Source organism: Amblyraja radiata, chromosome 35 (genome assembly GCF_010909765.2).
Source record: "Amblyraja radiata isolate CabotCenter1 chromosome 35, sAmbRad1.1.pri, whole genome shotgun sequence".
Classification (NCBI taxonomy): Eukaryota; Metazoa; Chordata; class Chondrichthyes; order Rajiformes; family Rajidae; genus Amblyraja; species Amblyraja radiata.
The window spans coordinates 11,297,264-11,320,722 of record NC_045990.1 but is presented as its reverse complement, the minus strand read 5'-3'; the positions used below and the strand labels follow the sequence as shown (position 1 = coordinate 11,320,722).

At 44.0% G+C, this 23,459-nt stretch overlaps 1 protein-coding gene across 1 annotated transcript; it reads right to left on the bottom strand.

Moving 5' to 3' along the window:
* Nucleotides 1-239: 239 nt before the first annotated feature.
* Nucleotides 240-15,606, bottom strand: cfap410 (cilia and flagella associated protein 410). Its single transcript, XM_033012188.1, has 7 exons — nucleotides 15,467-15,606; nucleotides 10,537-10,555; nucleotides 9,667-9,713; nucleotides 6,182-6,411; nucleotides 5,248-5,422; nucleotides 4,309-4,408; nucleotides 240-1,294 (listed from the first exon to the last, which is right to left on the bottom strand). Exons 1-7 carry the CDS (start codon nucleotides 15,580-15,582, stop codon nucleotides 1,160-1,162), a joined length of 822 nt encoding a protein of 273 aa, XP_032868079.1. The 5' UTR covers nucleotides 15,583-15,606; the 3' UTR covers nucleotides 240-1,159.
* Nucleotides 15,607-23,459: the final 7,853 nt, after the last annotated feature.

The following is a 23,459-nucleotide window of genomic DNA, read 5'->3' as shown; positions in this document are numbered from 1 at the left end:
AGTAACTCAGCAGGTCAGACAGCATCTCTGGAGAAAAGGAATAGATGACGTTTTGGGTCAAGACCCTTCTTCAGACTATGAAGTGGAATACGAATTGGAGTTCACTTTCTTACTAAAAACTGTTTCTTTTGGTTATGGTGAGCTAAATTGAAACGGTCTTAATCTAGAATAACTGAGAATGACCAGAATATGAATTGTAAATTAACATTGAACTAATAAATAATAAGAATATTCTCTGGGCAGGTTATTTCATTTTTGTTAAACAATCCTCACTCAATTACATTTCCCGTAGCAATTGTGGTTTCCCACTTGATATATTTTCATATTTTTGAATTCAAAGTAACAATTTTTAATGAATAAATATCTCTGCAATGTTTCAATGGTGTGGATAGAAAATCCAAACAACCCAAGACTTGAATAATCACAACAGCTTTGAAACATTTTTCGATTCCAGTTGTCAAACATGGAGATTACAATTGATTTTGAATCTAAAATAATTTTATTTTGATGGAGTAATGTGAAAGCCACATGCAGCAGTAACTCATGCAACATTGGTCTGTGCGGAATGAATAATCTATTTTGCCAAATCATTAATAGTGCACTGAATAGCCAGAGGTAATTGGGTAGATAGAACTCCATACCTGAGCTTACAATTTCTAGACCTAGTTCAGATCACAGGATATTGGATGGCAAAGTTCAACGTGTGTAAAGTGATAAGAACAAATATACATGACCATTTTAAATACACTTCAACTTGAATTCACTATTTCTTCCTGCTCCCCGCTTTCAATATATGTGGATCTTACTATCATGAATCCATGAAAGGGGCTGTCCATTAAATCTCTTGCAAATGTTAATTTAGATAAAATGGTTCTGCAATTTTTCCCTCGTGCCCAATCTTTTTTTTATTACGAAGCTAACTCACACACAGCAGCAGAACTTTCCTCTTCCACCTAAACATCGTTGCCCATGCGACTGGTGAATTCTGATCCTCCCGTCAGGCCAACCTCAGTGATTATAAGGGGTGGTGGTCTCCACAGGGGTTGATGCAGGTAAGTAACTTGCGGGTACTTGAAAGGAGTACTTTCAGTATAAACTCCTGGCGAGAAACTATTGAATTTTTGTAACCGTGTCCACAAGCGATGCAAGTCGGTCGTGCTCATCTCTCCTGTTCAGTCTCCTTCCTGTGCAGCATTTGGAGTTTATGTTCTGCTGTCCTATGCACAATCTGCAGCCCATCAGCATCCAGCTCTTTCAACAGCATCAGAACAGCACTCAGCACGTTGGAAGTACGCTGCAAAAAGAAAACCAAGAATTAGAATTAACAACAATTTTAAAAATATGGGGGGTTGTTACGGCAGGTACTATAACAACATTTGAACATGGATTAATTCCATAGTTCTTCATGCCTTGCTCAGATGCCTCTGACACAGTGCCCATGTTCCTGCCTCAACTACCTCCTCTGCCAGTTCAATTCCAGATACAACTGGACACGCTAGAAGCAGGAAATATGTTCCCGATGTTGGGGGAGTCCAGAACCAGAGGCCACAGTTTAAGAATAAGGAGCAAGCCATTTAGAACGGAGACAAGGAAACTCTTTTTCTCACAGAGAGTGGTGAGTCTGTGGAATTCTCTGCCTCAGAGGGTGGTGGAGGCAGGTTCTTTGGATGCTTTCAAGAGAGAGCTAGATAGGGCTCTTAAAAATAATGGAGTCAGGGGATACGGGGAGAAGGCAGGAACGGGGTACTGATTGGGGATGATCAGCCATGGTCACATTGAATGGCGGTGCTGGCTCGAAGGGCCGAATGGCCTACTCCTGCACCTATTGTCTATAGTCTAACTACTCTGCGTGTAAAACCTACCCCTCAGATCCCCTTTGCTGGTATTGGTTTATTGTTACCACATGTCCCAAGTTGCAGTGAAAATCTTAATTTTGAGTGGAATCCACGTAAATCGTACCATGGAGAAATAAGGAACTTCACTTGGTGTTTAAGATGGAACTGCAGTTGCTGGAAAAATCGAAGGTAGATAAAATTGCTGGAGAAACTCAGCGGGTGAGGCAGCATATATGGAGCGAAGAAATAGGTGACGTTTTGGGTCGAGACCCTTCTTCAGACTGATGAGGGGATGGGGGGGAGGCGGGAAGTAGAAAGGAAGAGGCAGTAGGCTGTGGGAGAGCTGGGGAGGGGAGGGGAAGGAGGCCTTCTTCAGACTGATGTGGAGGTGGGGGAGCGGGAAGAAGTAGAAAGGAAGAAGCAGAGATAGTAGGCTGTGGGAGAGCTGGGAAGGGGAGGTAACAGCTCCAGTGACCCTGGTTTGATCCCAACTACGGGTGCTGTCTGTACGGAGTTTGTACGTTCTCCGAGATCTTCGGTTTCCTCCCACACTCCAAAGACGATGGGTTTGTAGGTTAACTAGCTTGGTTATATATGTAAAATTGTCCCTCGTGTGTGTTGGGTAGTGTTAGTGTGTAGGGATTGCCAGTGGGTACAAACTCGATGGGCCGAAGGGCCTGTTTCCACGCTGTATCTCTAAATTAAGTTAACATTTTTTTTTAAACAGATTAAATGGTTAAAATAGCACTCAGATGCTTATATTTTAATTAGCCAAGACACAAATTTAAGAGCAGAGTAGTAATGCAAGAATTGTGTACAATGCAATTTAGGCTACAACCTAAAAATAAATAGACACCACATTTGAGAAAAGATTTGATTGCACTATTTAGTAAGCAATATATATTTACCGAGGGTACCAAATTGGAAGCGTTTAGCTATAAGGAAAAATTGGGTGAACTGGGGTTATTTTCTTTGACACAAGAGGCTCAGTGGAAACTTAACTCAGATATATAAAACTAGAAAGGACTTATCTCTCAGCTGCAAAGTCCAGTTCAAAAATTTAGAAAATGAGGAAATATATTTCACCCAGAGGCAAAAGGAGGCAGAGGCAGAGATGGTTATTAGATTAAAAAAGTATTTGGATGTTTACTGGAAGTGTTATAACCGGCAGGGCTGGTTTTTTGTTGCGTGCTTTCCAGTCAGTGGAAAGACAAATAGAAACATAGAAAAATAAGTGCAGGTGTAGGCCATTCGGCCCCTCGAGCCAGCACCGTCATTCAATATGATCATCCAAAATCAGTACCCCGTTCCTGCTTTTTCCCTATATCCCTTGATTCCCTTAGCCCTAAGAGCTAAATCTAACTCTCTTGAAAACATCCAGTGAATTGGCCTCCACTGCCTTCTGTGACAGAGAATTCCACAGATTCACAACTCTGGGTGAAAACGTTTTTCCTATAATACATGATTATAATCGAGCTGTCCACAGTGTAACGATACAGGCCAAATCTTTAGTGTAAGATAATGTCCAATAAAGTCTGATTAAAGATAGCCCACTAATGAGGTAGCTGGGAGGTTCCCCTCTCCCATCAGGCAAGAGGTACAGAAGTGTGAAAACACACACCTCCAGATTCAGGGACAGTTTCTTCCCAGCTGTTATCAGGCAACGGAACCATCCTACCACCAACTAGAGAACGGTCCTGACCCCATTGGAGGCCTCTCAGATTATCTTTAATTAGACTTTACCTTGCACTATGCGTTATTCCCTTTATCCAGTAACTATACACTGCTGCTAATCATGTTTAGTCTTTCCACTGACTGGAGCACGCAGTGAAAAAGCTTTTCATTGTACCTCGGTACACGTGACAATAAACTAAACTAAGTTTATTGTCTGTCGAAGGGTCTCGAACAGAAACGTCACCCAACTCACCCGTTGAGTTACTCCAGCATTTTGTGTCCACCTTCGATGTTACCAGCACCTGCAGTTCTTTCTTACACATTTGTCCACCCCACTACAAAATCTCCTCAAGGTTTGTCTACTTTGAAGAAGTTCTCCTCCTCTCTCCGACGAGAGTTCAGCAACAACCTCTCTCACTGCTCCCCCTCCTTCCTCCTTCCCTCCGAAAGATCAGTCTGAAGAAGGGTCTCGGCCCGAAACGTCGCCCATTCCTTCTCTCCAGAGATGCTGCCTGTCCCGCTGAGTTACTCCAGCATTTTGTGTCTACCTTCGATGTAAACCAGCATCTGCAGTTCTTTCTTACACAAACTAAACTAAACTATGGACCAAGTGCTAAAGGGTGAAATTCGTTTTTTTTAAGCATTCTACTTCTTCTTCTTGCATATGACGTGCACAGCCTAAAGTTGTAGGACAACTTGTTCTATTTGATTGTGCACACCAGGTCGATTGCATTTGTCAAAACAGGGCGGACCACGTGAAGGTTGCAACCCATGCATTCTACCATAGTGCCGTACTTACCCTTCTGGTGCTGTTCCTTGTATTTATTTCTTTTAATGCAACAGAGGAGGAAAACTTGTCTCTTCCCAGCAGTTTCATTCCCAGCTCTTCTCTGATTTTACTGTGGAGAAAGATGTCAAATCAATTAAATGATACTCAACAGTGGAACACTAAAGGCTCACCGTCCAAAAGTATTCCACGCTTCCAAGAACAAAGTACTGGAGATGCTGGAAATCCAAAATAAAAACAGAAAATACGGGAAATACTCAGCCAGTCAGGCTGCAGGAGTGGGAAGAGAAACTGAGCTAACATTTCAAGTTGTAGGCCTTTCATCGGAACTGGGAAGTAGGAGCATAGAAGTCTGATGGATGACCTTATTGAGATGTACAAGATCACGAGGGGCATAAGTAAAGTCTTTTTTTCCCCAGGAGAGATTTCCAAAACTAGAGGGCATAGGCTTAAGGTGAAAGGGGAAAGACTTGAGGGGCAACCATTTCACTCATGGATTAAACACTTGAAATTGGATATAACAAAACAGGCTCAGCCATTATACCTGAAGCTCTTTGATAAACATGGTTCTTGGTTTTTGGTGACACAGTGGTGCCGTGTGGGTGGCATGACGGCACAGCAGTAGAGTTGCTGCTTTACAGCGCCAGGAACTCGTGTTCAATTCTAACTTCGGGTGATGTATGTACAGAGTTTGTACGTTTTCTCTGAGACCGCGTGGGTTTCCTCTGGGCACTCTGGTTTCCTCCCACGTCCCAAAGATGTGCGGGTTTGTAGTTTAATTTGGCTTCTGTAAACTGGCCCCAGTGTGTAGGGTACAATTAGTGTACGGGATGATCGTTGGTCAGTGCGGACGGAGTGGGCCGAAGAGCCCGTTTCCATATCCCTAAACTCTAAATCAGTGTGACAATACCACTTGACCCTCCTGATTGAGCTAATTCTGCCTCTTCTCACTTTGTCTCCTCCATTCTGAAGCTTAAGAGATCGCTTTCCATTTCAATGCTTGGTTCAGACATGCCAGACTCCATCCTCGAGAGGCTGATTGTTGACTCCATAGGTTCCTTGCCCGGCAAGGCAGCCATCTCGTCTCCATCCTCTAAAGCCAGAGTCAGCTCCTCCTCGGTCACCGCTGCAACACATTGCCAACAAAGTCATTTAATAAATTGATTTAATCATTTAATAATTGCAGAAGATACAAGGAACTGCAGATGCTGGTTTACAAAAAAGGACACAAAGTGCTGGAGTAACTCAGGGGGTCAGGCAGCATCAATGGAGCATATGGATAGGTGATGTTTCAGGTCAGACTGATTATGGTGGTGGAGGGGGGAAGAGAAAGCTGGTAAAGAGGGGAAGGACAGAGCGTTGTGAAATATATATTTACACACACACATATATACATACGTATACAAACAGATATAAATTTTAAAAACCACCTTAGACGTAAATGTAGATAGGTTGGTTGGCAGGTTAGCAGTCAAAGCGAAAATTGATGGAATTGGAGACAGTGAGGAAAGCTGTCAAATAATACTAGTGACAATTTACAGAAGCCAAACCAGCACATCTTTGAAATGTGACCCGCTGAGCTACTCCAGCATTTTATGTCTGTCAAAAGTATTTGTATTACAGCGTGGCACATTCTGAGCACGTGATTCAGTACTGCAATGGAAATGTCAACTTTCAAATTGTTTCATCAACAAGTTATCAACATGGGTAAAGAGACCTCTTAAAGTGTGTTTATAATAATCTCTGCCGATAACATTGCTAGCAGAAACTATGCATGGGTGTAATTCTAGTTTCATGGCCGTTTCTGAAAAATGGCCATGAAACGTCCACATTCAACTCGCAAACAACATCCAACCCAGTGATAGTGTGAATTATGATTCTGCACCTTGGTTATCCAACTTCTGCAGTTGTGGCAGGTTCCGAAGAACAGTCATTCTATATTTGTGGTGATCTGTGCCACAGCAAGGGTTTTCAGACAGCCACAGCACTCTTAAGCGGTGCAGTCCCTTCAGATAGCAGATCTCCATCAGGTTTTGTATGTTGTTCTTCCTGAGGTAAAGCTCACTGATGTTCTGACAGTATTGGAAGTCCACCAATGAAGAGATATTGTTCACACTTTACAAAAGAAAATAAACAATTCAGAACACATAACAAGAAAAACAACAGAATCAATAAAATTCTTCTTCTGAAGAAGGGTCTCGGCCCGAAATGTCACCTATTCCTTTTCTCCAGAGAAGCTGTCTGCCCCGCTGAGTTACTCCAACTTTTTGTGTCTATCTTCGATGTAAACCGGCATCCGCAGTTCCTTCCGACACAATATTCGAGCTCTTATCCATTAACATTCACTGAATATAAAGTTACAATTGCTCCAATAGCTATTAAATACTTTAAGTAAATAGTTGATGCTTATTTAATTTTAGTTTTAGAGATACAGTGTGGAAACAGGCCCTTTGGCCCACTGAGTCCACGCCGACCACAATCGCCCTTACATAGATCTATCCCAGACACTAGGGATAATTTACAGAAGCCAATTAACTTATAAACCTGTAAGTCTTTGGGATGTGGGAGGAAGCTAGAGCACCTGGAGAAAACCCACGCGGTCACAGGGAAAACGTACAAATTCCATACAGACAGCACCCATAGTCAGGATCGAACCCGTCTCTGGCGCTGTAAGGCAGCAACTCTACCGCTGCGCCACCGTGCCACTCACAATGTGGTTAATAATGCAGTGATGAAGGTGAAGTATTTCATTCCAGCTTCATTGTCATGTCCAAAGTTCATGACAATGACCTGTTTCTTCTCCAAGGTCACAATTACTCAAGGTTTATCCAGTTGAATGCTTTGATTGTCAACTCAGTCAAGGTAAAGCACTGATAAACCTTAAAGAGAGCCTTCTTGTTAACACAGAAATGTAGCTGTTTAGTTTAGTTTGGTTTAGAGATACAGAGCGGAAACAGGCCCTTCGGCCCACCGGGTCCGTGCCGACCAGCGATCCCCGCACATTAACACCATCCTACACCCACTAGGGACAATTTTTACATTTACCAAGCCAATTAACCTACAAACCTGTACGTCTTTGGAGTGTTGGAGGAAACCGAAGATCTCTGAGCAAACCTACACAGGTCACGGGGAGAACGTACAAACTCCGTACAGACGGCACCCGTAGTCAGGATCAAACCCGGGTCCCCGGTGCTGCATTTGTTGTAGGGCAGCAATTCTACCGCTGCGCATATGTAGGGGTACATGCATCGCATGTTTAACCAGGTATTCACTCCTTAGCTTAAGCTTCTGTCGGCAGAGGAACAAGTGGCCAAGAGACTTAAAAGTATCTCTCGCCGTGTCCTCCTTTGTTCTCTCTCCCCCCCCCCCCTCCTCGTTCCAGGTCCACCTTTGTTGTTCTTCTTCCTGTCCCTACTCCCCCACTCTGGGTCCTCCTTTGTTCTCCCCCCGCCCACCCTTCCTTCTTGGCTGTTACCCCATGCCAGGTCTTCCTTTGTTCTTCCCCCTCACGGCACCCCCACCAAGCCGGGTCTTCTCCTCCCGAAGACCCCGCATGAGGGGGCCAATAATTGTGGGGGGACGTACATTAGTAGTGCAAAGAGAAAAATACCGGAGCACAGAATATAGTGTTACAGCTCCCATACCCCAGGTATTTTGGCAAATGTGATTTCCAGTCCTGATATCCATGTTAACTTTGTCTTCAGAAGGGTCCTGTTACCTCACCCTGTATCAACACTCACACCATTTTACCCACTACTGATGTTAGGCTAACCTAAATATAATTTTCAGCTTTATTTCCCTCTTGCTCTCTCCCTCAGTCCCCCTTTTCTCAACAGGGCAGGAAATCTAACACGGAAAACAGATTAAATGGTTAAAACAGCACACAGATGCTTATTTTCTTATAAGCTAAGGCACAAATGTAAGAGCAGGGTAGTTATGCAAAAATTGTGTACAATGCATTTTCGGCTACAGCTCAAAAATAAATATGCCCCACTTTTCAGGAAAGATTTGGTTGCACTATGGTAAGCAATGTAGATTTACCAAGATGGTACCACAATTGGAAGTGTTTAGCTATAAGGAAAGATTGGGTGAACTGGGGTTATTTTCTTTGACCCTAGGGGTTCAGTGAAAACGTAACTCAGATATATAAAACTTGGAAGGACATCCCTCAGAGGAGTCTTAAAAAGGACGCAGAGATTTATACATTTTCTGTGAATTCATACACTGTTCAAAATTTTAGAAAATGACAAAATACCTTGACAAGAGAAGGGGGCTGAGACAGAGATGGTTATTAAATTTTAAAAGTACATGGATGTTTACTGGAAGTGTTATAACCTGCAGAGCTGGTTGTTGTGTGCTTTCCTGTCAGCGGAAAGACGTGATGATACATATACATGATTATAATCGAGCTATTCACAGGATACTGATACATGATAAAGGGCAAAATGTTCATTGCAAGATAAAGTTCAGTAAAATCTGATTAAAGATAGTCCACGAGTCTCCAATGAGGTAGATGGCTAGTTCCCCTCTCCCATCAGGCAAGAGGTACAGAAGTTTCAAAATGCTTATCTTCCGAAGTGCAGGATATCGGGAGAGCAGAATATGGTGTTACAGCATTACAGAGAAAGTGCAGATAAAAAGTGTAATGGCCGCAATGAGGTAGGTTGGGAGTTTTTGGGTTACATCTTACTATCCAGTTGTCTGATGACAGCATGGAAGAAGCTGTTCCCGAATCTGGTGGTACACATTTACTATCTTCAACCCTTTGCTATCTTCAACCCAATGGAAGAGCAGAGAAGACAAAAAGACTGGGATGTGAAAGGTATATGATTATGTTGGCTGCTTTCCCAAGACAGTATGGTGTAGATGGAGTCAATGGGGAAGGGGGGGGTGGGAGGTAGGCTGATATGTGAGATAGACTGGGCGAAATCCACAACTCTGTAATTTCTGTTGGTGTTGGGGAGGGCTGCTGCCAAACCAAGTTGTGATGCATCCTGATAGTATGCTTTCTATGGTGCATCTGTAGAAATTGGCAAGAATCATTGGCGACATGCCAAATTTCCAAATGTCGTAATATGAAGACAATGGGCCAAATGATCTCTTCTGTGGTACAAGCCTGCACGATTTTTATGTGTGATCCGTGCATTTGCAATAACATTATTTTTGCCGCACCTGTTTCTAGTCAGTAATGTTCGCAACACAACACTGCCTTACATGACCTAGATAATGACTAGGAAGATAATTTGATTGTCTTTTCCCAAGCCCCAAGTTAACAATGGCACTACTGTTGAACAAAGTTGCAATCCTCTGTTGTGATTTAATCATTTGTTGATGTTGATCACTACACAATCCACATCAGATTATTCTTACCTAAAGGTAATCACTTCTATGTTGGGCATGTTCCTTAATACGGACAGCTGTAGAATAGAAACATATGTCGAATGTTAGTGGCCATTATGAACTCCAGTTGCAAATATTCCATCGTTAAACACTACAGAAATCATTGTCACTCAAGAGAGAAATGAGCTGGAAAGTAATTCTTAAACTTTACGTTTTTACCAGGTACTGTGTCAGGTTCCTTTATTTGAACAGATTTGAGATTCAAGAGATTCAAGAGAGTTTATTGTCATGTGTCCCAGATAGGACGATGAAATTCTTGCTTTGCTTCAGCACAACAGAATATAGAAGGCATGAATACAGAACAGATCAGTGTGTCCATATACCATTGTATGGTATATGGACACACTGATTTGTTCTGTATTCATGCAGACATATATTATTTGCAATTTGCAATATATTAGTCCCAAGCACCGCTCACCATTTTGCAGAGAGTTTGAATGGCTGTTGCCAAAGTAAAATTCAACTGCAGCAAGATATTTCTTTTTCTAATTTGAACATTGACAATCTTTTCAATATCATATTTTCATTTTTATTTTATTCGTTTCTCTATCAAAATGCTTACTGTGACATCTGCAACAAGTTAATCTTTAAAGATATGAAAATCTCTCATATAGCACCTCAGGATAGATAGAGGGGAGGACTATTTTATGTAATAGTCAAAGTGACAGAAAGCAGGGGGAGAAGCCCTTCGGCCCAACTCATCCATGCTATCCAAGATGCCTCATTTCAGCCAGCATCTTTGCCTGCATTTGGCCCATATCCCTCTAAACTTGTTTAATTATAATAACAAATAGAATATTGCAGGGACAATGGAATGGAATAGAGAAATAACATACTTACATCCTTCAGATTGCTACCCCTGGAATAAGAAAAAAAAGCAAGATTAATTCAAAAATGAAATAACATAACATTACTGTTAAATTATGACTCTACTCAGTAATTTACCACCACAGATTAATGCTTCTTGTGGGATCCAAAGGAACATATTAAATTCTGGCCCAAATAATATGTGTTACATCTGCTCACCTCACTCACCATCTTCTAGCATGTCCAAGCATTTATTCACAGGTTCATTCAGGTGCTGCTCTTCCAGCTAATCTGCTAAACCTGTGCTGTACAGTCAATATCGCCGGTAGACACAAAATGCTGGAGTAACTCAGCGGGTGAGTCAGCATCTATGGAGAGAAGGAATGGGTGACGTTTTGGGTCGAGACCCTTCTTCAGACTGATGTCAGGGGAGTGGGTGGGACAAAGATAGTATGTAGTCTGGTGGGAGAACTGTGAGGGGGAGGGGCTGGATAGAGAGGGAAAGCAAGGGCTATTTGAAGTTAGTGAAGTCAAAGTTCATACTCTATTGTCCAACGTGTGTATGTATAAAAAAACGAGTGACACAGTGACACAACTGGTGGAGCTGAAACTTCACAATGCAGAGACCCTGGTCCAATCCTGATCTTGGGAGCTATCTGTATGAAGTATGCATGTTCTCCCTATAATCTTGTGGGTTTCCTCCCACATCCCAAAGAGGGTTTGAGGATTGAGAAGTTCCAAAGAAACTTAGTTTAACAGAAGACAACGTGCAAGAATAAAATGGGATTTAATAAAAAAGGGAAATTAAAAGTCCTCTGCTGGCATGAACACAGTAAGCAAGTGCAAAGAGGTGAGGCAAGACCTTTCAAGATATGTAATTTTGACCAGTATTTAAATTTTGCTAATTATTTTTTTTTCTGATTTTGGGCAATGGTAAAATATGAAATGTGTTCTTGATTACTAAAAAACAAGGACACATTGTTCCTAGAAAACAATCAACCTGAATAGGTCAAGTATATTGTGACAATTTTGACAATGTGTATACTGTTGGACAGAGAATAACTTGCTGTTTGTTCCAATGAGGAGTAGCTATGTAATCAAAGCATGTGTCGCAAAGGTATCATGATGAAGGTTTGTAAACAGGATATTCATCAGTCTGGATCGACACAAAATGCTGAAGTAACTCAGCGGGACAGGCAGTATCTCTGGAGAGAAGGAATGGGTGACGTTTAGGGTCGAGACCCTTCCACAGACCTGAAACATCACCCATTCCTTCTCTCCAGCTTTTTGTGTCTATTTTCGGTTTAAACCAGCATCTACAGTTCCTTCCTACACAATTCATCATTAGCGATATTGGAGAATTTTAGTTTAGTTTAGAGATACAGCATGTAAACAGCCTCTTTGGCCCACCAAGTCCGTGCTGACCAACGATCACCCGTACACTTGTTCTACCCAACACTCTAGGGACAATTTACAGAAGCCAATGAACCTGCATGCCTTTGGAATGCGAGAGAAAATCGGAGGGAAAACGTACAAACTCCACACAAGCGCCCATTGTCGGAATCGAACCCGGTCCCTACCGTTGTAGCAACTCGACCGATACATTAATGGGATTGACAAATCCGGGACTGATGAATTGAAGCCAAAATTTTGGAAAAAAAGTGGCTTAGTTAACGCTGGATACAATGATTGTCATCTACAGATTCTACAACGATTTACAGTGATTAAATGTGACCCCAGAAGTACAGAGAGAGTGAAAAGACAGGAAACTGCAGCTGTAGTAGGGAAAACAATTGAATCTATTTTTAAGGAAATGGTAGACACAAAGTGTTGGAGTAACTCAGTGGGTGAGATAACATCTCTGGAGAAAAGGAATGGGCGATGTTTGGGTTGAGACCATTCTTCCTTTAAAGAAATGGTAATAGGTCACTGAGAAAATAACATTGGAATCGATCAGTCTTAAGGATTTATGAAAGGGAAATTATTATATACTTCTGTTGAGAGCTTTTAAAAATGGGCAATGAGTGGATATAGTGTATTTAGACACTCAGAAGGACTCAGATAAGGAGCATCACAAGAGATCATTAAACAAAGCTGGCGCATGTGGGATTGAGGGACATAACACATGATTTCATGATGACAGATATCTGTAGAAAATGTTAGTGTAATTGAAAAGTAAGCAAATGGTCTTTAAGGGTGGATATTTCCATCTCAAAGCACAAGTTATCTCCATGAGGTAATAGGATTAAGTTGAGCTCTGAGTTAATCAGGCTTTGATGAATGTTGTGTCATTGTCCCCTACATCTTGCATCGTCAGCTAATGGGGACAGCTTTTATCTGTCTACCTTATCGAAACCCAACATCATCTTAGAAACATAGAAAGTAGGTGCAGGAGTAGGCCATTTGGCTCTTCGAGTCAGCACCACCATTCAATATGATCATGGCTGATCATCCAGAATCGGTACCCTGTTCCTGCTTTTACCCCATATCCCTTGATACCGTTAGCCCTAAGAGCTATATCCAACTTGTACATCAAATCTCCCTTCAACCTAATTTTCCCCAGGAAGAACATGCCTGGCAGGAAGAACATGCCGGAGGATTAATCATCCCTTTTAATAACTACCTTGAAAGTTACATAATTTTGACCACTGTTTCCAAAGCAGTCCCCAATCAAAATTTTACCAACTACCAAGTTTCAATAGACAATAGACAATAGGTGCAGGAGTAGGCCATTTGGCCCTTTGAGCCAGCACCACCATTCAATGTGATCATGGCCGATCATCCCCAATCAGTACCCCGTTCCTGCCTTCTCCCCATATCCCCTGACTATCTTCAAGAGCCATATCTAGCTCTCTCTTGAAAGTATCCAGAGAACCGCCCTCTGAGGCAGAGAATTCCACAGACACACAACTCTCTGTGAGAAAAAGTGTTTCCTCATCTCCGTTCTAAACGGCTTACCCCTTATTCTTAAACTGTGGCCCCTGGTTCTGGACTCCCCCAACATCGGGAACATGTTTCCTGCCTCTAGCATGTCCAAACCCTTAACAATCTTATGTTTCAATAAGATATCCTCTCATCCTTCTAAACTCCAGTTTCATGTTTATAGTGAGATCAAATATAGCCCTTTCTTTGGAAGGAATATCTTCCTTTGTCTCAAAAAACTATCTTGGATGTTCTTAGCACATTTCATCCCACTTAATCTCTCAGCCAATATTGGGAAAGTTAAAGTCCCATATTATTATAATCCCATTGACATTACACCTTTCTGCGATTTTCTTAGATATGTGATCTTCTAATATTCACTGACTATTGGGTGCTCTATGGTATGATCCCTGCAAAATGATTGCCCCTCAATTAATCCTAAATTCTATTTGTATGGACTTGTTGGATGATTCCCACTCGGAAATTCTCCATACATACTTCTATACAGCTTTCCCGATTCAACAATACAACTTGCCCACCCCTTCTGCATCCCCCGTCACACCTGAAATTTCTATACCCTAGAACATTAACCTGCCAGTCTTGCCCTTCACTCAGTCATGTTTTAAATGTTTAAAATATCATAATTCCTGGTGTTGATCCATCCAATCCAATTAGTGTCACAGTCATACAGCATGGAAACAAGCAATGGCCCAACTTGTCCATGCCAATTAAGATGTCCCTCTAAGCTGGTCCTGCATTTGATCCATATCCCTCTTAACCTTTCCTATTCATCAACCATGAGTTATAATGTTGTGGAAAAACATACAGAAGAGCTATGACCAAATCTGCAAGTTACATCAGTTAATCTCAGTTACAATTGGCTGCCGTTACCACAGGTTGAGATTCCAGGATGACAAGCAATACCTCCCAAATACTTGCGAGACCTGGGCGACTGACAACAGGCATTCCGGCATTCGTAAAAGCACCCCAACATTGTAAATTGACTGCTTGGCAGCCCAGGTTTTCGTATGCCCAACACAAGATTCCCCAAACACTTCATTCCTCTCTTTTCTGAGCTCTGTTGTGGGTGAAGATTACAAAGAGGCAATGGAAATTATTCAAGAATGTGTTCAAAGCCACCTTGTAGAACGGCCCATCGCTGATGAAGATGGTATTGAGAACCTTGAGGCCTTGCACTGAGAGCTTAGAAATACCTGGCACTGGGAGTCCATAGAGGCCTGGCATTGGGAGTCCACAGAGGCCTGGCACTGGGAGTCCATAGAGGCCTGGCATTGGGAGTCCGCAGAGGCCTGGCACTGAGAGCCCACAGAGGCCTGGCGCGGCCCAGAGGAGCCTGGCACGGGGAGCCCACAGAGATCTGGCACTGGAAGCCCACAGAGGCCTGGCACGGCCCAGAGGAGCCTGGCACGGGGAGCCCACAGAGACCTGGCACTGGGAGCCCACAGAGGCCTGGCACTGGGAGCCCAGAGGAGCCTGGTACTGGGAGCCCACAGAGGCCTGGCACTGGGAGCCCAGAGGAGCCTGGCACTGGGAGCCCACAGAGGCCTGGCACGGCCCAGAGGAGCCTGGCACGGGGAGCCCACAGAGGCCTGGCACTGCCCAGAGGAGCCTAGCACGGGGAGCCCACAGAGACCTGGCACTGGGAGCCCACAGAGGCCTGGCACGGCCCAGAGGAGCCTGGCACGGGGAGCCCACAGAGGCCTGGCACGGCCCAGAGGAGCCTGGCACGGGGAGCCCACAGAGACCTGGCACGGGGAGCCCACAGAGACCTGGCACTGGGAGCAGCCCCTCCAGCCCAGTCTGAAGGAGGCCCCACGGTTCCTACACCTCTCCCCAGCCATGTGGGACCTGGGCTGGATGCAGATCATCCTCCATGCCCAGGGGGCTGCAGGGCCACAGTGAGTGTGTGTGTAAACGGGCTGTCATCGCAGCGCCAGCAGACCAATGGCCGCACCAGCCGCCGCCGTCGTCACCACCCTCCTCTGCCGCCCACCTGGCCCCCGGGGCGACGCTCGCTCACCAGCAGTTGAGCTTCCTGACGTTGTCGAGGTCCGAGGCCTTGGCCCGCGACAGGACCAGGTTCTTGCTCAGGGACATGGCGGCGGGGAGCCGCGGGGCCGGGCCGGCCGTCGCCATGGCAACCGAGCTTCCGGTAGTGGTGGGGGGACCACATTCAGCGCGGACCGGCTGCGGCCATGGCAACGGCCGGGGGACGACATTGGGCGAGGACTGGTGGTGGTCGTGGTCATGGCAACGGTAGCGACCGCGGAAGTCACCGAGTGGGGAGAGTTTGCCGGGGCGGCATCATGGCCGGATCGGTCCGGTCCACTTCACTCCCGCTGGCGCCAGGGCCGTGAGTCACGTCCTGGGGCTGCGGGCGGCAGAGGGGGAGGGGAGGGGGTAGGGCCTCCATTGACGAGAACATGCCGATTAGGAAGCACAATCTGCCACAGGCTAGTCTGAAGAAGGGTTTCGGCCCGAAACGTCGCCTATTTCCTTCGCTCCATAGATGCTGCTGCACCCGCTGAGTTTCCCCAGCAATTTTGTGTATCTGCCACAGGCAATGATGGTCTAATTCTACAGGGCCATCCTTGAGTCTCTCTTCACCTTCTCCATCATGGTCTGGTTTGGCTCGGCCACCAAGCACGACACCCGGAGGCTGCAGCGAATCGCCCGATCAGCAGAGAAGGTTATTGGCTGCAACCTTCCCTCCATTGATGAACTGTACACTGCAAGGGCCAGGAAGCGAGCGGGCAAGATCATCTCTGACCCCTCTCACCCTGGCCACAAACTCTTTGAATCACTTCCCTCTAGAAGGCGACTCCGGACTGTCAAAGCTGCCACAGCCAGACATAAAAACAGTTTTTATCCACGAGTAGTTGTTCCACTCAACAGCCAAAAATCTGTAGCCTCTCTTTGATCTGGTATTTTGTTGGTTCACATGCTTGATCAATGGTGTTTTATCATTAATGTTTTATTATTAATGTTTAGTGTTTTCTGAGTCATTTGTAACTGTCATTGTATGTCATTTTGTTACTTGTGGGCGGCACACCAAGGCAAATTCCATGTACTTGCTTACTAGAGAGACAGGGGGGAGTTTAGATATTTGAATGAAGAAAGGTCTCGCCCCAAAACATCACCTATTCCTTCTCTCCAGAGATATTGTCTGACCGAGGGTGAGTTAGTTACTCCAGCATTTTGTGTCTATATTGAAGTCTAAATAAGGGTTAACATATGATGAGCGTTTGACGGCACTGGGCCTGTACTCGCTGGAGTTTAGAAGAATGAGGGGGGACCTCTTTGAAACATACAGAACAGTGAAAGGCCTGGATAGAGTGGATGTTTCCACTAGTGGGAGAGTCTAGGACTAGAGTTCACAGCCTCAGAATTAGAGGACGCACCTTTAGTGAGGAAATAAGGAGCAATTTCATTAGTCAGAGGCGTGGTGAATCTGTGGAATTATTTGCCACAGGTTGTAGAGGCCAAGTCCATGGATATGTCTAAGGCAGAGATAGACAGATTCTTGATTAGTACAGGTGTCAGGAGTTATGGTAGAAGGCAGGAGAATGGGGTTGATAGATCAGCCATGATTGATGTGCCAAATGACCTAATTCTGCTCCTATCACTTATGAAGGGACCACACCCGGAAACTCACCTAACCATTTCTTCCAGGTTTGCTGCCTAACCTGCTGAGTTACTCCAGCACCTCGCATCTCTTTTCAGGTCGCGTCACCATCTCAATCACTGGAGGGTTGTGTTCAAAAAGGCCACATGAGTAGCATTGGTACATTGTAAATAGAATGAAATACACGTGGATGACACAGTGAATGTAAAAAAAACTACAGAGTATTATGTATTTCTTGTGTATATGTTTATGAATAAAGCTTAACAAAAATAAAAATGGGAGTAGGCAAACTTGGGTATATGAAAATATGGAGAAATTGAATTGTAATGCCCTGAGTTGTACAACATAGAAACAGTTCCTTTAGCCCACATGTATGATGACTATTACGTCAACTTACACTAATCGCACTGGTCTACTATATTTCAATATCCCTCTATGCCCTGCTCATTCAAGTACCTATCTAAACTCTTCTCCTTCTCCCTTCTCTAGCATCCCTCTAATAAAAACCAGATACTGGTTTTAGGAGCTGATGCATCCCCCTGGAAGGGCACTAATATCATTGCAGGAAGGTTTGCTTGTGCTACTAGTGAGGAGTTAGACTAGTGTAGAAGGGTGGTGGGAACCATAGTAAGCCAGCAGGTGGAAAGGCTAAGAAGGTCAAGTAGACATGCAACATGGTTTTGTATGCAGCAAGTTGTGTCTTCCGAACTTTATTTTTTTGAGGTGATCAATAAGGTTAGGGCGGTGGATGTTGTCTACATTAATTTTAGTCAAACATTTGAAAAAGTTCTCCATGGCCAGCTGATCTAGAAGGTTAAGATGCACAGTCTTCTTGTGTATGGTATGCACAGCCTAAAGTTGTAGGACAACTTGTTCTATTTGATCTTATTTGATTGTGCACGCCAGGTTGGTTGCATTCGTTGAAACAGGGCAGACCACGTGAAGGTTGCAATCTTCCACCCCCAGATGCACAGTGACTTGGTCGTATGGATTCGGAATTGGCTTACTCATCGAAGACAGAGGTTTGTGGAGGGTGTTATTCTTGTTGTAGGTCGACAGGGATCTGTGCTGGAACCTCTGTTGTGTGTGATGTATATAAATGACTTGGACGTAAATGTAGATAGGTCGCTAGTACATATGCAGATGATACAGACATTGCTGGAGATTGGGACTGTGAGGAAAGCTGCAAAGGTATCAAACAGGACATCGACAACTACAGAAATTAGCAGAGAGGTGGCAGATGGAGTTTAATCCGGGCAAATGTGGGGTGTTGCACTTTTGGAGGTTGAATTAAAGGGGAAGGTATAAAATTGACGGTAAGACCCTTAACAGCATTGATATGTAGAGGGACTTGGGGTCCAGATCCTTAATTCGTTGAAAGTCTCACTGAAGGCATATTGTATGCTTATCTTCATCAGTCAGGGCATATTGCAGCTTTATAAAACTTTGGTGAGGCCATATTTGGAGCATTGTGTGTGGTTCTAGTTGCTCCATTACTGGAAGGAAGGGGAGGCATTGGAGAAAATGTTTACAAGGATGCCCTCTGGATTAGAGGCTATTAACTGTAAGGAGAGGTTGGAGAAACTTGGATTGTTTTCTCTGGTGTGTTGGAGAATGAAGAGCGGCCTGATAGAAGTTTATAAAATTATGAGACCCATACATAGGGTAGGCAGTCAGAACCTTTTACAAGAGAAATGTCAAATACATAGCTTTTATGTCAGGAGGGGAAGGTTTACAGATATGCAGGATGTTTTTTTATAAGAGACTTATGGGTGCCTGAAATACGCTGTCAATGATGGTGGCGGAAGCAGATAAAACAGTCGCACTTAAGAGGCTTTTAGATAGACACGTCGATATGCAGGGGATGAAGGGCACGTGCAATCAGAGCAGATTAATTTTGCTTGACATGTTTGGCATAGACATCGTGGGCCAAAGGGCCTATTCTTATGCTGTACTGTTATATGTTTAAGTAACAAAGAAGGTTAATGAGGACAGTCGTTATGGCCTTTAAGGTTCAAAAGGCTTATCTGGAATGTTAGATTGCATAGGATCCAGGGTCAAGTAGCTAATTGGATACAGAAATGTTAAGAAGCAGAGAGTGGTGATGGAAGGTTGCTTTTAAGAGTGGAGGCCTGTGACGAGTCATGTACTTAATGGATTGGAGTTGTGATCTATTTCTGTTTGACTTCTACACTGATGATTTGGATGAGAATGTACAAGGCATGATTAATAAGTCTGAGTTCATTGAAACCTCAAGGACTTTATCTTCCTTCTGGCCTGGCACCAATAATCATCTGGATTAATTTCACTGCCTGATCGCAGATGATTCTCTTCATAACCCCCTTCTCTGCAATTTAAATACGTTTATTCATTTTCCCCCGTTCTGATGAAGAACCTTCACCTTGAAATGTTGGTTTTCATTCCACGGATGCTGCGCGTTTCCAATATTTTTTTTAGCTTACTTCAGATTCTCAGCATCTCCATTTGTTTTGCCTACATCATACAGAGATCTGGTGCACAGCAAGGTACAGTAAAGCACCAGCAATCTACCACCGAGCATACAGAAGTCCCAGTGGTAAGGCATCAGGCTCACCAGATGTTTGGTGTGAACCCTCCAGTCCCCTCGCCGTCTCACCCACTCACCCCACCCCTCCACCTGTCCCGGTGCCAATGCCGACCCTTACTCCCTGCCCCCACCCTCCCACTCGGTCCCTTCACTACCGGGGCAATATTTCCCATGCTTCCTTTATATTAACCGAGTTCACTAAACTTATTTAGTTTAATTTTGAGAAACAGCATGGAAACAGACCCTTTGGCCCACCGAGTCTGCATCGACCGGCAATTCCTGTTACACTAGCACACACTCGGGACAATTTATAATTTTACCAAGCCAATTAACCTACAAACCTGCATGTCTTTGGAATGTGGGAGGAAACCGGGGCAGCCGGAGAAAACCTACACTGTCACGGGGAGGATGTACAAACTCTGTACAGACAGCACCCGTAAGTCAGGATCTAACCCAGGTCTCTGGCGCTGTGCCACTGTGCCGCCCATGTTACTGTGTGACATATTTTAAAACAAACAAATTAAAAGCATTTTGGAGTATTATTCTGGAACAGAAAACCTGTTAATCCAGCACCACCAAGGCCCCAGGTTATCAGAGTTTTACTGTAAAGTTCACTAGTGCATTGTCGTGCTGCACACTGCACCCTACAGGCCTCAGCCCCCGAGTGCTGGATTGAACTCCCCGCACAGGTTGCTTGAACGCTGATTGGAGTCTCCTGCTAAACATAGCTTATCACTGCCTCAAATTACCAGTTGCGCAAGGCAGTGTTTCACATTGTAGATAATTAGGCAACCTTTTAAATATATAATTGGCATTGAAGTCGACTCTGGGTGAGGTTAAAATAAATAGACACCAGACTCCACAGTGGGCTAAAGCATCTTATTCAGAGACATCGAACATCTGGTAAAATTACACAAAGACAACAAAAGGCTATTTATAACAAAATGACTCTTTTTAAAAAATACACCTTTCTATCCATACAAAATAGTCAAATTTCCTAAATAAGCTATGCTATCGGTACAAATGAGAGAAATAAAACCCATGAAGTGAAAAGTAATACTAACAGCTTCAGCAACCCTTCCGTACTTCAGTAGCATGTTCAGCCCTTAGGCCTTCAGTCAAATCTGTTCCTCTGATAACCTCATTTGAAGTGGTCCATGTTTTCTTTGTGGCTGACTAAGCAATGGCTGACGTTCCATGGAAAGACACAGGCAGTTCGCTGGATCTGGGATCATATTCAGACCATTTGACTCACAAAAGATAATTAGAAAATCCTTCAAAATACACGATTTCCTACCCGTTGGCTCATTTCAAAGTAACATCTATAATAATTAGTGACATGTATTCCGCGCAACACTGGAGCAGGTTTGAGCAACAAAGTGGCTTACTCTTGCGACATGATTCCAGCAAAATGGAGAGTCTCGATAGAGAAATTACGACAATAGTCTTACAAGAAATGCACTTCGGAAAACCTCCTTGACCCAATCAGGAAATAAGCTTTATTACACTTAGTTCTTGGGGATCTGTGAAAAATATTGTCAGTGGGGAACACTTGAGGAGCAGCAATCATCAAATAAACTTTGGGAATACATTTTCTATCATAGAAAAGATGTTGAATCTTCATGGATGCCATTGAGCTGGAATGAGGGCAGTGAAGATTTACAAGGATGTTGGCAGGACTCAAGGACCTGAGCTATCGAGAGACATTGGGACAGCCAGGACATTATTCGTTGGATTGCAGAAGGCTTCGTAACTTAGTCGACGTCCTATACGTGGCGACTCTTTGCATACTTGTATGGTAGCAAAACAAAGAATTCCACTTTGCCTTGTCACACGTGATAATAAAGGGAATCAAAAGGGAATAGAGGGACAGGGGACACTCGGAAATAGAACCTGTACATTGGAGGAGGTCTAACATCCACAGGATGAGCAAGGATCCATCCATGGTATAGTGGAACCAAATATTGGTAGCTAAAAGTGTGGAGGAGCAATGGATGAACAGATGCTTTAGGCACAAGCTAAATACATTCAAACAAAGGGGGGAGTAGGGAAGCCAAAGCTCCTCGAGAAGAAGCGAGTCAGAGTAGATGATGCAAGAAAAAAAAGTATATGATGGTGCTGTAACTTAAGAGGAGATGCGACGAGACGAAAAAAAAAGAAAAAAGAGATTATGGTAAGAAAGTGATGGTAAACAAAAAGGGCTCCTGAAGTCTCCTGTAGATGTGTAAACAGTCAGGGGAAATGTATTGGGGAGGGATAGGACTGATTGATGTAAACAAAGTGTTCCTTCTATATAAACCGAAGGCTTGGCTCAAATATATATGGGGTGACAACTGCTAAGTTTTACAAAGGCTAGCTATCCCTAAAGAAGTCACCTGGTTAATGCGGGATGCGAGCTCAGTTCCTGAGGAAGTTCAGTGGAGGTTGTGGGCGAGCTGGGCACAATCTTTCAATCCACCCCTGACATAGGAAAGATGCCACAGGGTTGAAAAATGAGAACTATTCAGCCAGGCCAGGCCAGACAACTATGGATCAGTTAAATTCATCTCAGTGGTGGGGAAACATGTTAAAAACAATGACCAGGGAGTCGGCAAAAGGCACATGGAGACATTTGAGAAGATACGAGATCAAGCACAATTTTGTTAAAGGCAAATTGTGTTTGACTAACCTGATTGAAGTTGCTGCAGGAAAATCAGCAGTGGTTGTTTACACAGATTTTTATGCGATATTTCACAAAGTTACTGAACACAAAGCAAAACTGAACTCAATAGAGTGAAAGAGCGGCATGATAACATTTTAAGGCAGAAAGCTGACAGTAGTGGTTGTTTCATGCAACCGGGAGATTATGGTGCTCCCCAGTCAATGCTAGAACCACACCTTTGGATATGGTTTAGTTTACAGACACAGCATGAAAACCATACCCTTCGGCCCCCCCGGGTCCATGCCGACCATCGATCACCCATTCAAACTCGTTTTATGTTATCCCACTCTCTCATCCACTCTCTACACATTGAGGGGTCAATTAACCCACAAACCTGCATGTCCTTGGGATGTGGGAGGAAACCCACATGATCATAGAGAGAATATGCATACTCCACATGGACAGCTTCCAAGATCAGGATTGACCTGGGACTCTGCACTATGAAGTAGCAGCTCTACCGGCTGCATCATTGTGGCGCGCACACACACACACACACACACACACACACACATGGGGTAAATTTTGCAAGGCGTTTGGCATAAATAGAGACTATATTGACTGTACGGCACAGGTCTAGCAGATTAGCTGGAAGAGCAGCACCTGAATGAACCTGTGAATAAATGCTTGGAATTGCTAGAAGATGGTGAGAGAGTTGGGCAGAGCGCACGCAATCCCACGATTCACAAACTACAAAAGGCAAGAGAGACATGTAGAACCCGTACAAACCACTGGTTAGGCCACAACTGGAAAACTGGTCACTGATTCTGGTCACTGCACTCCAAAGCAAATACAAATCCCAGGGAGGATGTGGAAAGCATTAACTTGAACAATTCCAAGCTGGAGTTATTCCTGCTGCTAAAGTAGTTTGCATCAACCAGTATTGTTCGTCTTAGACTGCAGAAAATTACAAGAGGGAACAATGATGGAGCCGGCGTGGGGGGGGGGGGGGGGGGGGCGTTGAGAACAAAGAGGGACCTGGCGGGGGGTGGGCCGAGAAGAGGGATCATCGCGACCATATTGAATACTTTGAATATTGAATATATTATAACTTGGTCGCCGCCCATCCATGGCGACTCTTTGCATACATGAATTGTTTGTAAAACAAAGAATTTCACTGGACC

Coding starts and splice junctions, on each gene's coding strand:
- cfap410 (XM_033012188.1), bottom strand. CDS start 15,582: ATGGCGACGGCCGGCCCGGCCCCGCGGCTCCCCGCCGCCATGTCCCTG. Junction 6,412..9,666: donor ATAGAAGTGATTACCTTTAG/GTAAGAATAATC, acceptor TCTTTTGTAAAG/TGTGAACAATATCTCTTCAT. Junction 4,409..5,247: donor TTCAGAATGGAGGAGACAAA/GTGAGAAGAGGC, acceptor CTTTCTCCACAG/TAAAATCAGAGAAGAGCTGG.